Below are 14977 nucleotides of genomic sequence, written 5' to 3'. Positions count from 1 at the left end.
CCAGCTGGTTTCCTCATGGCCAGGTTTTAAAGATAGTAGAGAATGGAATCACAGGTACTGTTTAGTGTGTTTGGGAACCATTTTAAAGGGATTTGGAGCAGTGACGTTAAAAAGCTTAGCTTGTGAAGGCAGGTGAAATGCATTTAAAGAGCATTAAAACATAGTTCCATTATTTTATAGAAACATTTTTTATTCTTCAACAAATCCAAGATTAATGACAATGGCTTTTCAATTTCTATTTTGGAAAAGTCAGTTGGAAAAGTGACGAGTTAACTTAGGTTTGTTACCACGTTATTTGGACAACAAATTTATCAGCTGTCAAGGTCTTGAGCATTAGTAATAAAGTAATAATCGATTGTGACATTTTATTGATGTATTATTCTATAATATACAATTTATTTTCAAGTCACTTTTGATCTTATTGAAATATCCCTGGTCTGTATTCTGGTATTTGGATTTATAAATCCTTGTCAATCTCTTGCTTTGCAAAGTGTTTAATTTTTTTTTACCATTTTGATTAAGCTATTGTGTTCTGCTCCAGGCTAAATGATTTTTGTCTTGTGAGCCTAGAGTTTAGAAGATGGAATTTTGTGCCCATAACGATTTTAATTTTTAATAATAGCCACAGTTCAATGGAATAAAATATCAATTACAATAGCACATTAAAGATATCTGCTGTGCAATGCAATCATTGCAATCTGATTTTTTTCTTGAGGTAAGAAAACATACTTACTGATTCACAACAGGGTTGGGAATGTTACATGGGAAAAGCTTGCAATGCATTGCATAGATTACCTTTAACATTGTGTCCTGGTTCATCTGCACAGAGTAAGTAGAATTCATGCCTATAAATATAATCTATAGGGAGCAGTCACCTCAAATTGTTTTCCTTCCCCCTTGATTTTTTGGTGGCGATAAGTAATGTTCTCTGAAAATGTTCTGCTCACAGTAATTTGCTTACATTCTGGGAAGAGCCGAGCTCTCCTCATGGAGGTTTATGTGAGATAACTGCTACATCATAAAAAATCAATATAGCATTAAGCAGAAAAAATCAGGTGTCCTTACTTTTCTCTATTGAATATGATGAATTCCTGTCGCACTGTTTCCAGACACTGTTGCAGATGGGCAGGCTGTGGTTCGATGTGACATCAATCACAATCCCAGAAGATGCAGATAGAACACAAAACAACAAAGAAAAAGTTTTACTTTTTGCATGAACCTCGTTAAGAATGCCTAACAAAAACATCCCTCCAATTTAAAACATTGTTTTCTAAGGAGTAACAGTGTTAACGCAGGAATGGCTAGAAAGCTATGAACTATCATCAGAAATATAGAAAAAGAAACTACAGACTGAAAGAGCTTTCTACTAACCAGAGGGCATGACTCCTTGGTGGCATCTCTTGATTTGCTCTTAGCTAATCTTTTCTTCTTTTTGTGGAGTGGTTTGGACTCAAGAATCATCTCTTCCAGTTCAAACGTCGGATCACAGTTCAGACGCCCCTTCTAGTGAAAACCACATGAAGGAAATAAAGTCAGATCTTGATGAAAGAAATTATTAATTTTGGTGTTGTTAAAAGAAAAAAATGAAGCACAAATCCCTTTAATCATGAATACTTCAGAGAAACAGACATCTTAGCATAAGTTTTATTAGTCCTCGGTGGCAGTACTTTGTCTGCAAATTTCATTCATCAGAGGAAAAGTGATTTTAATGAAAGTTCCTCTGCTACTTAGCTGCAATTACAATTATATGAGTTGAAAGACTAGAACTTGAATATATCATTATCGTCTCGTTTTTTTTTCCTGCTACAAAAAAACTGATTCACGTATGAGGAAGACTTGTTAGAACTAATTTTTTAGAGAGGAAATGTTGTTGCAAAATGGCAGTGCTGACCAATGTAAATGAAATTGCCCACTGAACTTGCCAATACAGCTGACTGATGGACACAGTAAATATGAAGATAATCTATTACAGTTCTCATCACAGTTGATAATCCACCTAAACTGATGTGAACCAGTAATATCAGGATTGTTCAGCCAAACCTGCATTCTGAAAGAGTAACTTTTGTGGTGGAGGCAACAAAAAGGCCCTGTAGATCTACATTTGATTGAGCTATAATTCCTACCACTGAAACTAAGCAGGTGTGGTCTTGGCCAGAACCTGGATGGGAGACCTCCTGGGAAAGCTAAGGTTGCTGCTGGAAGTGGTATTAGTGGGGCCAGTTGGGGGTGCTCACCTTGTGGTCTGTGTCAGTCCTAATTCCCCAGCATAGTGATGGAGACCTTTACTGTACAAATTCACCGTCCTTCAGATGATTTGTAAAATCAAGGTCCTGGCTCTCTGTGGTAATTAAAAGTCCCAGGGCATTTCTTGAAAAGAGTAGGGGTGTTACCCTGGCGTCCTGGACAAATTTCCCATTGACCTTTAACAGTCATGGCCTCCAAATAATCCCCATCTATGAATTGGCTTCATCACTCTGCTTTCTACCCACTGATAGCTGATGTGGCAGTTACATTAATTACATTTTAAAATTTTCATGTTTCAGAATTTCATTTCCAACTGCTTTGATAGAGCTCATACTGACACAATAAATTGCAATAGACACTATACTGAAGATAATAATAAATTGCAAACACATTCTAGCATTTTCCTGTGCATATATGGTGAGCACCTTCAGAAATGTAACAATGATTAAACATACAGTGCTACCAATTTAACCAGTTTTGAGATATCAATGAATATATTTTAGGAGTGTCATTGTACCTAGAGAAAATGTAGGACCTTACATTTTCTTGTCATGTTTTTCCACTCCTAATTTCCTCTACATTTGTACGAAATGACAACATCATGTCCCAACATCAGTAGAGACTGCATTTAAGTGTCAGCTGCAGTCAGCCAACATCAATGATCTTTCAGTTGCTTTAAGAATTAAAGGAGCAACAAGCTTCATTCAAATCTTAAAGCATCTCTGTGGTTTCTATGCAGTGTTTTTCTCTGTCTGTGCTCTGCTCATCATGCTTTTGTGCAAGCTGATATTCAACACAACAGGTAATAATCATTTATGCAAAGATGGATATGTAGAGTACACTTTAATATAGCTAGTATTGTAAAAACTTCACAGATATCACTGATATATAAGACTAATATAAGAAACAGTTAATTCTAAAATATTTTAAATATTACTTCAAATGAAAAGTGCCAATTCTTATGTGTGACGTAGTGAGGGTAATTTGTGATCTGGAATTCTGAATAAGAGCTAAGCTATCACAAGGACTTAAAATGTATGACAGCTTTATAAATCAATGCAAATGTGTGCTGTTAAATATAAACTAAAAAACATTAACATAATGTTTTGTTTTGGTATTATAACATACTGGCATCTTATTTATCATCAGAAAATGGGAATGTAAAAAAGGTATGTTCCATTATTGACATTGTGTATAGATTTGGACAGAGTTAAAATCTGAATTTCTCATCATTTTATTGTTCTTCTGTTGCTGTTAAAATAGATTGAAAAGCTATGAGTCCTCACTCCTTGGACCTGCATGTCTGCTGTATTGCAGTTATCTATATCTCCAGTCCTGGAAAGGCTGGGATTATGCACAAGTGTTCAGTAATTTATTTGAGCTAAAAATCAAGTTCAAATAAACCAATATAAAAAATCAAGTATTTTTCAATTGAATAATTCAGAGTTGGGAAGGATAAAAACCATATGACCCTGCGGTTCAGAAGGACCAAGGCTGCTTTCATTGTCTTCTGGGTAATAGAGGAAAATCACAGCAAGTTATTTCTCCCAAAGCCATGTCATTCTGAGATTGAAAAGCTCAGAGAATCTGTTAGTCATCATAAATCATCAGAAACCAGCCCTTCTTCGCTCCTGCACCTCATAGATGGATTCAATTGACGTACTATTTAAAACATCTCCACCATATGTCCAAATTGAAATTTTATAGAAATCCATTAACACACTGAGGTAAAAAGATTGACCTCTGTGGATGAAATAGTACATCTGAAATTGATCAGCAAGCACTTACATTTGGAACAAAGCCTGGAGCTACCGCCTTCTCTAGAACTGCGTCCCAGTTTACATCAACCAGATAAGGGGAGCTCTGGATATCTGTAACACTTGAAAGGCGGCATTCTGGGTCTTTGGCAAGAAGCTAAGGAAGACAAAACAATAAGATCAGCAATTCTATCATTAGAAGAGGAGATCAGTAGGGAAAGAAAACTGCACCTCGAATATATATTAGGTGTCTGCATTGAGAACGGACACAGAAAAAAACTCTATGGAACTAATTTTTCTTTTTTATCTCAGAATTTAGAAAATACATTGCCGCTGAGCAGCATATGTTAGTTATTTAGCAAACTGGAACTCCTCCAATTGAAAATGTGAACTGGCTCAATCAGATAAAAGAGGTGTTAAAATGTTTGCCACTTTGTTATTTGGTGCATGTGGTCTTTAAAACCTTATTTCCCATAGGGTATGTGGTGAACATTAATATATGATATAAGGCTGATTCTTGAGAGCAGAAATGTATTATGCTTGTTTGCTGGATCAGCTTTTTAAAAAAGGAAATTCCCTCCTTAAATACAGATAAAATATCTGACTATTCCTTCTTGCAGAACTGAATCCTTAGAAGATTTAGATTTCAAGCTTCCCAAACGTACAGTATGTGTTTGACAGACAAACATAAAATTGTTAACCCTGTACCAGTAATGGCAAAATTTAAATAGTACTGTATGTACACTGTGGTCTCGTCTTACCCTATTCTCCTCACATTTATTGTTTCGACACAGACTATGATGTGCATTATATGTATTTTTAATTTGTTTTCTATACCACTTGACAAAAAATTGTTTCCTCCCTTGGGGACTGTCCCTGTGTTAATGTTATTGCTTTATTTGAATGAACTTTGCTATAAGTGCTTCAGTCCTTCAGTGTATTGAGTAGTTATATGCTGCTGAAACACTTCAGCTTCAGTGCTGTTATCTGGTTATATAATCGCTTTAAATAAGTAATGCACACTTTTTCATTTCAAATATTTTTGGAACTCTATTCTTATTCAAGTTCCCTAACATAAAGATGTCAAAACTGCATTTAGAAAAGGCACAGATGATGCAGAAATTTCATTTCTTACTATTAGACTGCAAAGTAAACCTTTTATGCCTTGTCACTGTTTTTGCAGTGCAGTTAGTGGAAAAGTAGAAATGTTTCTTTAAACTGAGATGGGATGATGCACAAAATAATTATAAATATATAGTTACCAGAAAACTCCTGCGGAGCCACAGTGTCTAATTTGTTGTGTTACATGACTGCCCAACTGACTCCACTGAATCAATTATTGACATAATTAATGATCATAATAATATCAATGTTTCCAAGCCTTTAGCTTTGGAGGAAAAAAGATTATTTGCTTCTCCAGGAGATCATATTATATTGTTATAGTATATCATGAAAAATATGAGGAAAATTACACGTGTGCATGAATAAAAAATAAATTAAACGTGTGCATGAATATTCTCTGTTGAAGAGCAAAATAAATGAGAAAAAAAGAGCTCATCTTTTGTATCACAAGGAAAATTACAGGGTCTATTTATCTTTACATATCAGAAAACAAGGGTTCTCAGAAAAGTGAAGCCTGGAAGTAAGATTTGGTTGCTAATGAACAGAATACATGAGTGATTTGAAGAAAATTGTAATGTAAGGCACACCAACATTTACTTTCAATAGTGTAAAAGACAGAAAAATGAATTTCGTAGAGTTTACTGCCTCATTATGTATGCCATTGATTCCATATGATCTGACAGCCGCCAATTAAAGGGACACAACTTGGATTATGGTGCCAGTGTTGTACTTTAAACAAAACCTTTACAGAGCCTCAAAATAGTATTCACCATCTTCCATTCATATACAATTTTGTTGAATTGTCAATTTGTTTACATATATATATCTTGTAAATATTTTTTACCAAAATTTGGTACATTTATGTCATACTTCAGAAGAGGGATGAAGAGCTGCCATCATGGTATTTTTGTTGCAGTGTTGTGAAAATGCATTGTTCTGTTTGGACATATTGCTATTTATTTAAGTACTAAGCTTTTAAGAATGAAATTCTGGGGAGAAGGGGTTTCACCAAGGGTAACTGCACTCATCATTAAATAGACTACAGATAAGTAAGGTTCAACTGTCATTTATAATACTGTGCATATTGTACACACTGAAGAAGCATGAACAAATTCGGCTGCTCAACAACATTTCTGTCTACGAGAAAAACAAAAAAAAAAATAATTTCCCTTAAATATGTTATGAAAACACATTAAGGAAATTAAATCCCTTAGAAAATATCAGGGAACCTCTGTCATTACCTATTTCACAGTTAAAAATACATTAAAAATGAATAGAAAGATTTAATTGCTTTATTTCTGATTTAAGCACACAGAGGACATACTGTACAGTATATTTCTCTTATCAAAAGCCACAGTAGATGACAAACCATACTATTCTGTTGCTGACCTTTCTTAGCAATGACACCATGCCTTTGGACCAAGTGGAAGAGTAGTGAACTCTTTCTGCTCGGAACATGTTGACAATTTCTTCCACTGGAGTACTGGAGTGGATATCGTATGGTCGCTAGTGAAGGAAACAAAGGAAAACTGAATTATCAAATGTGGTATCAAGGGATATAAGCAAATCAATCTATATCTAAAGTTTATGGCATTTCTGAGACCATAGTCAGAACCACAACTTTGTTTTTTGTGTCTGTTTTGCAGCCTAAGAAATAAATTCACTGTATTGTCAATTAAAGAGTCAGTGTGTTAGTTTTAAACATTGTCTAAATTTGGAGGTTACTAGATCCTGTAGAATCAAAACAAGCTTGGTAAACCAGCCTGGATCACAATGCACAATAAGTGTCTTCAATGTAAATTTAAAGTGAAGGTCAATTGTCACCAAAATATATAAAAAAAAAAAATACAACATTTTAATGAAAGGGTCCAACCAGAGTTTTTTGTTTTTAAAGGAGTTCATCATAAGGTAAAATTCAGAGAAATGTAATGTCTTCCAAAATACTGACTATTTCTTGAGATGATTAATTTCATTATGAATGGATAAATATTCACTTTTTGTAATTGTTTTCCTTGTTATGTAACATTTTCTTAACTGGACATTGATAATAATATACTGTATATATTTTAAAGGTTGGAGGCAAGAGGCTTTTTCACCAATGCTTATTAAACCATCAGAAGGCCACTGAGCACGGCCATTAGTAAGAGTTTCAAGGAACCGAAAATTGTTATGTTCATAAAACCGTGAAGCTGCAATTTTGATTTCTTTCCTTCCTACTGCTTCTTTTCAAGCTGTCTTTGCAATTCAAATACTGCTGTGGGAAACCTCCTTTGCCGCCTTTATGCACATCAGAAAGAAATGAATGAAAAATATCATTTCTATGCAAAAGTTGTCCTGAAAGCTTAATAAAATTAAAATTAGATGTACAAAATGAAACTTAAAAAATAACCATACAATTTTGTATTTTACCAATGAAACATAAAAGGGCGTATACACATGTTCACCAGGGTGTATACCTGTTTGTCTGACGCTATAAATACATGTAGAACATAGTACAGGCCAAAGATTTGAGAGTCGTTAATGAAGAAACATACAGGACAATTGTCCAAAGCTTGCTTCTCAGGTGTCCAGAAGTCAAGCAGGGAGCAAGAGAAACAGCCAGATCACATCATGAAGGAGAAATATTTCCCTTGTTGTGGTACTGTTGGATGAATTCTAATTTTTCAGAAAAATTCTAGAAATTATGCGAATCATGCGAAATTTGCAAAGATATTGTGGCTCTTAGCAGCGCCTGGAATTCCATAAATTAAAAGCACCTTGCAAGTCCTATGACTAGAAAATCTCAAATATCCTGAACCATCATTTAAACAATTCGTTAATTGAATTTCTGTCTACAAATACATATTTTGATCATAACTTGTGTGTTGTTTATGCTTCTAATGATACCTCGTGGCTCTCATTATTAAACTATGCAGAGGGATGAAGGGTTTTCCTCACAGTGTTCCATTTAACAGATGCATTCCACACTTGTATCCCATATGCAACTTTGACTGCAAGAAGTAATGCATTAATATGGGTGGTAACAGAGGTACTGTATCACTGCATCTATGCTATTTATCCAAGCCATTCAACTAACAGTAAAAAATAAGCTACAATACAGAAAACAACTGAAAGAAACATTACATTTGACCAAATATTCTTACAGCTGAACTGCTGTGTGATTGGCCTTTCATTGGCCTTTCGGGTTTGCTAGATAATTGTGGCATTAGTTCAAAATACACGGCTGGAACAGAAAATCTAAAACTCACGACACAAGGTCAGAAAGGTAACAGGGAATGGCTTCTACAATGATTTGATCTCAGAATGAGAGAAATTGGCCTCGATACTCTCTAAACACAAAGTATGTGTACATACAGTAGAGTATATACAACAGTACTGTATACCTATCCATATATATATGTGTGTGTGTGTATGTGATATTGTATATTTATGCTGTGATATCTGTATCACAAACAACAAAATATGTTGAATGAAATATACCATATGGGTATACCGTGCACATGGAAAGACGTAAACTGTACAGGAAGAGCGGATGGTTCCATATCACTTACTCCAGGTTTACTTTTTGGTTCAGAAAATGGTGTTTGCTGTTTCTAGAAGGTGTTTATAAAAACATGTTTCTTCTACAACATTTTCATATATTTCATCATTGCACAGAACCTTGCAATCAAAGGTGATTAAATCAATCATCCCCTTCAGGTGGTGCTTTGACTTGAGCCCTGGGTGTGTTCTTCCAAAACAATGAAAAGGAGAGCAAGGACAGTTTTTTTGATGTATTGCTTTACATGAATTAAGAGGTTACTGTACATCCTAATCCAACTTTCAATTATCCAGAATTACTACATAATATCGGGACGCTAATCTTTGTTATACAGAATTAACAAATAGGCAGAAAATGCAGTATTGAAATTGATTTAAAATATGCTGTCATACATTTCCTGATGTCTTAGTATCTGTTGTGTACCTTCTGCTAACCCTTGCAGAGAGGATTCGAACTAAAGGGAACCAAAACGGGTCTTACCCAGCCTCGCAGTAGTTCATAAGCTGTGATCCCAAGTGACCACCAGTCTACAGGATAAGTGTAACCAGGCCCCCCTTCCATGAAGGAGTGAAATACCTCAGGTGCTATATGAGAAAGAATAGACACCAGGACACATTTGATTCAAAATATCTTTGAAGAATCCATTTTTAGTCATGTTTCTCATCTGTATACATTAAATCAATAAAATGTAGATTGGTAAGTTCTTACTTACTGTAAGAACAAGGAATTAATGTAATACTGTAACAACATACTCTAAAGGTAGCAGACTTCTTTCAAAAAATTATTTTTCTTTCATCATTGTTTTTAGAATGCCCGTGTTTAAGGCTGAGTTCTACATAAACATTTTGGTTCTAACAGTTACAATTTAAATTCAAGCCATTGTCTTAGGACAGTATACCATACTATCACGCCAGTTCACATTTCACTTACTGTACATACACTGATGTGCACTTGGCTTAAAATGAAACCGTACTGTATGTGAAATCCTAAATTCTGCCACATCAATTATTTTACAGCGTCTTTTAAGATATCCACAAAAAGTGCAGCCGAAATGGATAGATTTATTTCTGTTTTCCATATCTACTCCACTTCTTTGCTAAACTGAAACACTTATCAGATTTACTTTAAATGGGAAATCCAGTGTGGAACATAAATCAAATACAAGCTACAGTGTACCAATCTGCAGGTCACAACTTAGTTTTTGATCAGTTGGAGTGGTGAGCTACATCTGCGCCTGAGCTGCAAAGGAACAAGCAGAGGTTAACTTCATGCTGAAAAGTTCCAAAACAGAAAGCAAGGTGTTTTGGATGCCAAGCCACACACCTGAAGAAACATCTGAAATCGTCCTTGGTTTGGAGGTGTGGGAAGTCAGAATGCCTGAGGCAAAGGAAAGGGAAGTAGGGAAATACCAACAGAACATCCATGAAGAATTCACACTGATTCCTGGGTTGCATTGATGGCGCTGAGCAGTTCAGCTCCCTTGATCTGAGGAGCAGATGCTGATGGCTAGAACTCATTCCCGAAGACAAATCAGAGATGCTTTCTCACTAGTTAAGTGACTGTGGCAGTTCTGGCTTGTGGAACTTGAGGAAACTGTAGGAGGTGTTTAAATGCATTAGCGCTGCAGGGTTTGAAATTCCACCCAAATATTTTTGGACCACTAGGTAGCTTTCTTCCCTCTGGAGAAGATTTTCTAAACTGTTGCCCCAGTGTGGTGCCTGGAGAAACAGACGTAGTAGGTGTCATTCTTTGAGACATTAAACCAAGTTTTTGAATGCTTGGCAATTAAAGATCAGTTGGCATTGTTTATACATGTAAGAGTGATAGTTTCAGTTTCCTGGCTAAATTTCACTTTGGACTTACAAAATCTGATCTAGCTAAAGTTTCACCTCGTCAATTGGAGAAGCAGTTTCTTACTTATTCACTTGATCTTTTTTGTATGCGTGTTGCTGACACTTAATAAGCCAAGTGGGTGCTGTGCTTCAGTGGTGGCTGAATTGTAAAGCACTTTCATATGCAAAGTTCTCTCATATGTAAAGTGCTTTAGATTCCTCTGGGATAAAAAGTGCTATATAAATGCAAGGGATTATTATACATGCATAGTAACACATTCTGGAAAATGTATTAGCAACTAAAAATATAAAATAAAAACCATAAATCTGTACAATAAAAATGTACTTCATGTGGAGTGCTTTTGTTTTTCATAATTAGCAGTACGCATTTGTGAAATAGGTTGGTTTAATTTACACTTCATTTAAGTTTAAATGGCAATTCAACTGGAAAATCCTTTCCAATCTTAAAGTGTTCATGTGAATTTTATGTTTTTTTCACAGAAGCAAAGAAGCCGAAATGGAAAAGACTGAATTTTGTCTCCAGCAAAACAGAGATTTTCACAATTCAGATATTTGTGGAGTTGGAAAAAACAATGTACTGTAAGTTTGATGGTGGTTGGCCATCCGCCCTTGAGTGATGGTTCCAACATTTTGACATCTTATTTGACTTGTCAAAAAATGTTTGGCAGTGGTGTATGGCAGTGACTTTGTAGTCTACTAGTACTACAGAAAATTATTTTTGTGGCTCACGAGGCCATTTCAAGACTATTGATCTGTGAACCAGACAGTGTGGCATTATGGATGTTTCTGGAGCGTATAATTATCATACAATGACATACTGTACAATACACCTTCCTAACTGTACTTTTATATGGTTTGTATTTGACTCTTTTCTCATTCAGTACCTCTCTTCCCTATTTAATAAAAGTGATGGAAACATATACTGGGGCACAAGGTTTTAAAAATTAACCTGACAAATGCAACCTTGCTGGTAACACTGCATACATTATATAGAGACTAGCCACAGTGGCCACTGCTGTGTGGCAGTGAAACCTTGGTCTAAATCATGTAATTGCAGTTACTAGTGCCAACCACACAGAAATGATATACTGTAGAATTGGACATAAGTACTGTAAAGGCGGCATTGTTTTATATGATTAGAACAGAGACAAACTAGATAAACTAATTAATTATAAATGTTTGGTTTCCATGTTACCTCAGAAATTGTACATATGGAAACTTTCTAACTACAACCAGATGCTGATAAGAGCATACTACTTCTTAATTAGCAGGCAAGCAGATTGCATTTTTGGCTTATGCCTTATGTAAGGCATATCACTATCCCAATTCTAAACTGTACAATGACTTTAAATAGCTTTTATAGGTATAATGGAGGCAATATTTACATCAATTTAACATCTTATACAATAACATATCATGTTTAATTTGAAAAGCAGTAGTCTGTTTTCAAAATTATGTGAGGTTTTAAGGTTATGTCCTTAAAAAGAAACTTATTAAGCACAGACCTGCAATCAAAATGAAAGATTAAAGACAGCTGTGCACTTTTTTTCTCTCCCACATTTTTCTATTCACATTTTCATTTTGCATTATCCTGGCCCTAAAAGCACATGAAACGTGTCCATTGTGATAATATCATGCAACAGAGTAATTTGTTTATATCAATTTAGACATTTTACATTATAATTCTGTTTAGCAGTATAGCAAATTATTTATAGGGTGGTCCTATTTATATTTTAAATACTCCATTTTCAGAAACTAGCATAATCCATCACGTCTACCAATAATGTGCAAACAACAAATACAAAAATGAAAACACAAAATCATTGGTGTGGTCTGGATAATTTCCATATTTGTTTGGACTGTATTTGCGGTAACAGCTTTGACCTGGTATATCTCTAATGTATTTCTTGTATAAATGTGGCATATTTTCACACAGCCGTGCATTTCAGATGGTCTTTATTATTTTCTGGGGATTTCTCCTCAGGCTTATTTTCAATTTCTGTCTAATAAATTCTGCTGGGTTCAAATTAGGGGATTGAGCTAGCCATTTCATGTTGCCCATAATCTTCTTCTTAATAAATGCGTTTAAGGACCAAAGGAGTCCTTCTATCATTATTTCCAGCTTTAATCTATATAAAGGAAAATAAACATGCAAATGAGTGGCTACCATGTGGCCCATTTTGTGTCTCTCTAGTGGCTTAATTTGACACAGACATCCTATAATATAATTGTGGGTGTTATAGTCTTCATATGTTGTCGTTATACTCAGGATTCTCTTTGCTTTTTTATTGCTTTTAAACAGTGTCTTGATGAGCGTGTACCCAGATCCCTTTCATGTGTAGCTCTCTGTAGCTTAGAAACATCCTGGTGATACAGTATGTACAGTATAGTGTAAACTCCTATGAGCTGCATAGGTCGATTTGCGCTGATTAATGTTAAGTTTAATGTGCAAATTAGAAAAAAACTTGTCCCAAACCATGCTTTTGTCTAAAGCTATTTGCCATTCCCCTGCTGCTTATTCTGTGTTTGTCTCCTTCCTTCTTCTCTTTCAGCATTTCAGTCAAACCCTTTATAAGGTGAAGAAGAGACATTGGGAAACTCACCTGGCTGAGTATAACAACAGCCTATCCAAAAGGATGGGACTGACAGACTCCCCCAAATGAAGGATGAGCTGGGGTGCTGCTACATCGGTGAAGATGAGATAGAGGGAGAGATGTGAAAATGAACTTTTCAAATGAGTAGGAAAGAAGCATGATACTGTATGTGTGGGTAGGAAGAAGTGGATCAGATTTTGCATTCCCCCCTAACTTGTTCAAAAGTTTAAAATATAGATCAGGAACGGCTACAGGCTTAAATCTTTCTAAATCCATACGGTCTCACTGTTTGCAATGCATTTTGTAATCAGCTCTTTTGTTATCATGATTTTATCAGGGCCTGAAGCAAGACTGATTAGTTTAAAACTTCCTGGTGCTGTTCTTAAGAGCAGGTGTTAAGTTTGTAATTTTCTAAACTGTGACTATCATTCTCACTTTAAGAGACAGTTGCAATGACCTAGCAAGGAGTCTATGAATAATATCCTTCATTTCCTTACGTATGACTCAGAAAACACCATCAGACCCCATACATTTTTAAGAATATCAGAGCCAGTTATGCTAAAATTGCCCACTTCTCCCAGAGTATGTTCTATGACATTTTACTAATATCATCCAACTTTTTGTAAAACATTTGTTTAACAAGTTGACAATTTCTTTTTCACGTTCTATTTATGTCATTAATTTTTCCCTAAATTACATTTTTTTCTACTCTTGTATTACTGATAAACATGTATTCTTACAATATTATGCTACTGTACATGTACATCTAAAATCTTTTTTTTCAGCTGAACATGCTGTTTTTTAATCTTAAGCCTCTTCATGCAATCTGTAAAGTGTTTGCTTTTTTCTGATTTCTTTCATAATTTCTGTATTAAACATTTAAGTTAATCTTTTCCTAGCCATAGATTCAATTGTAGTTAAAGGAGATAAATTCATTTTGAGCCTTTTAACATTATGTTTTTGAAGTTTGACCATCCCTCTTCTATTAGCTATGTATCCATCCTTTCCCATTTCGTTGCCTGTAAGCTCTAAATCATCCCTTTATAATCTTTTTATATAAAATTATAAACTCTAATATTTAACTCAACGTTTAGAGACTTAAGTAGACTTAAATAGACATCAAAAGATAAATTACTGTGGTAATAATTTCCTAGTGGCTCTTTTCTTGTCTACTGTATGTCTAATATCTAATTATATCCTGGTTATTTAAAAAGGTTTTACACAAACTGAGTTAAGATGCCATTTCAGCCATACAATTATTAGATTCTGCCTTATCCATCATAATATTCCACTTTAAGTGAGGGAAGTTTAATCTCCCATAATTACATCCCCTTTGTTACATACCTTCCTGATCTTTTATTACAGTAAACTATTAGCACCCAGATTTGCATTAGGTGATCTACAGCATACAAGTAGTCTGAAGTCTTTAGAACTTTTAATTCTACAGGCATGTCAGTTATCCTTCACAAAATCCACAATCATAAGAGCCACCTCTCTGGTGAAAGAGTAACAGATCAGAGCACACTGAGATAAACAATATATATTAGCAATATCAATAACACAAACTAAGCAACACACAACACAACATACTACTTACAAGTTATGTATGTTAGTCTATTTACATATTTAAAAAAGGTGTCTCACAGCCTATAATATGTCCTGACCAACCAGGAAAAAAAAACAGCCTGCTAAGCCTGCAGTAAGAGGTCTTATATAATATCTAAACAGGCCCATATGAGAGACCGGCATCCTAAATAAAACAATACAACCTGGAGATGAATCTCTCCTCCTAAAATTACAGATGCCCCTAAGTGAATGGGGATTTTATCCCTTTTTCGAAACATGCATCATTAATCTGGAGAGAAC

At 35.0% G+C, this 14977-nt stretch overlaps 1 protein-coding gene across 1 annotated transcript in view; it reads right to left on the bottom strand.

The window, feature by feature from the left end:
- LOC148677952 (serine/threonine-protein kinase 32B-like) overlaps nt 1-14977 on the bottom strand; it is a 133419-nt gene that overhangs the window by 7395 nt on the left and 111047 nt on the right. The window contains exons 7-11 of the mRNA XM_088628789.1: nt 9145-9248; nt 6513-6629; nt 4033-4158; nt 1372-1503; nt 1066-1130 (exon numbers count right to left, since the gene is read on the bottom strand). Of these exons, the coding sequence (XP_088484915.1) occupies nt 1066-1130; nt 1372-1503; nt 4033-4158; nt 6513-6629; nt 9145-9248 (544 nt within the window). The remainder of the gene's footprint in view (nt 1-1065; nt 1131-1371; nt 1504-4032; nt 4159-6512; nt 6630-9144; nt 9249-14977) is intronic.

This window comes from Lepisosteus platostomus, chromosome 1 (assembly GCF_059453375.1).
Source record: "Lepisosteus platostomus isolate fLepPlt1 chromosome 1, fLepPlt1.hap1, whole genome shotgun sequence".
NCBI lineage: Eukaryota > Metazoa > Chordata > Actinopteri > Semionotiformes > Lepisosteidae > Lepisosteus > Lepisosteus platostomus.
Note: the sequence above shows the minus strand (reverse complement) of the source record. Positions and strands in the feature narration are given on the sequence as shown.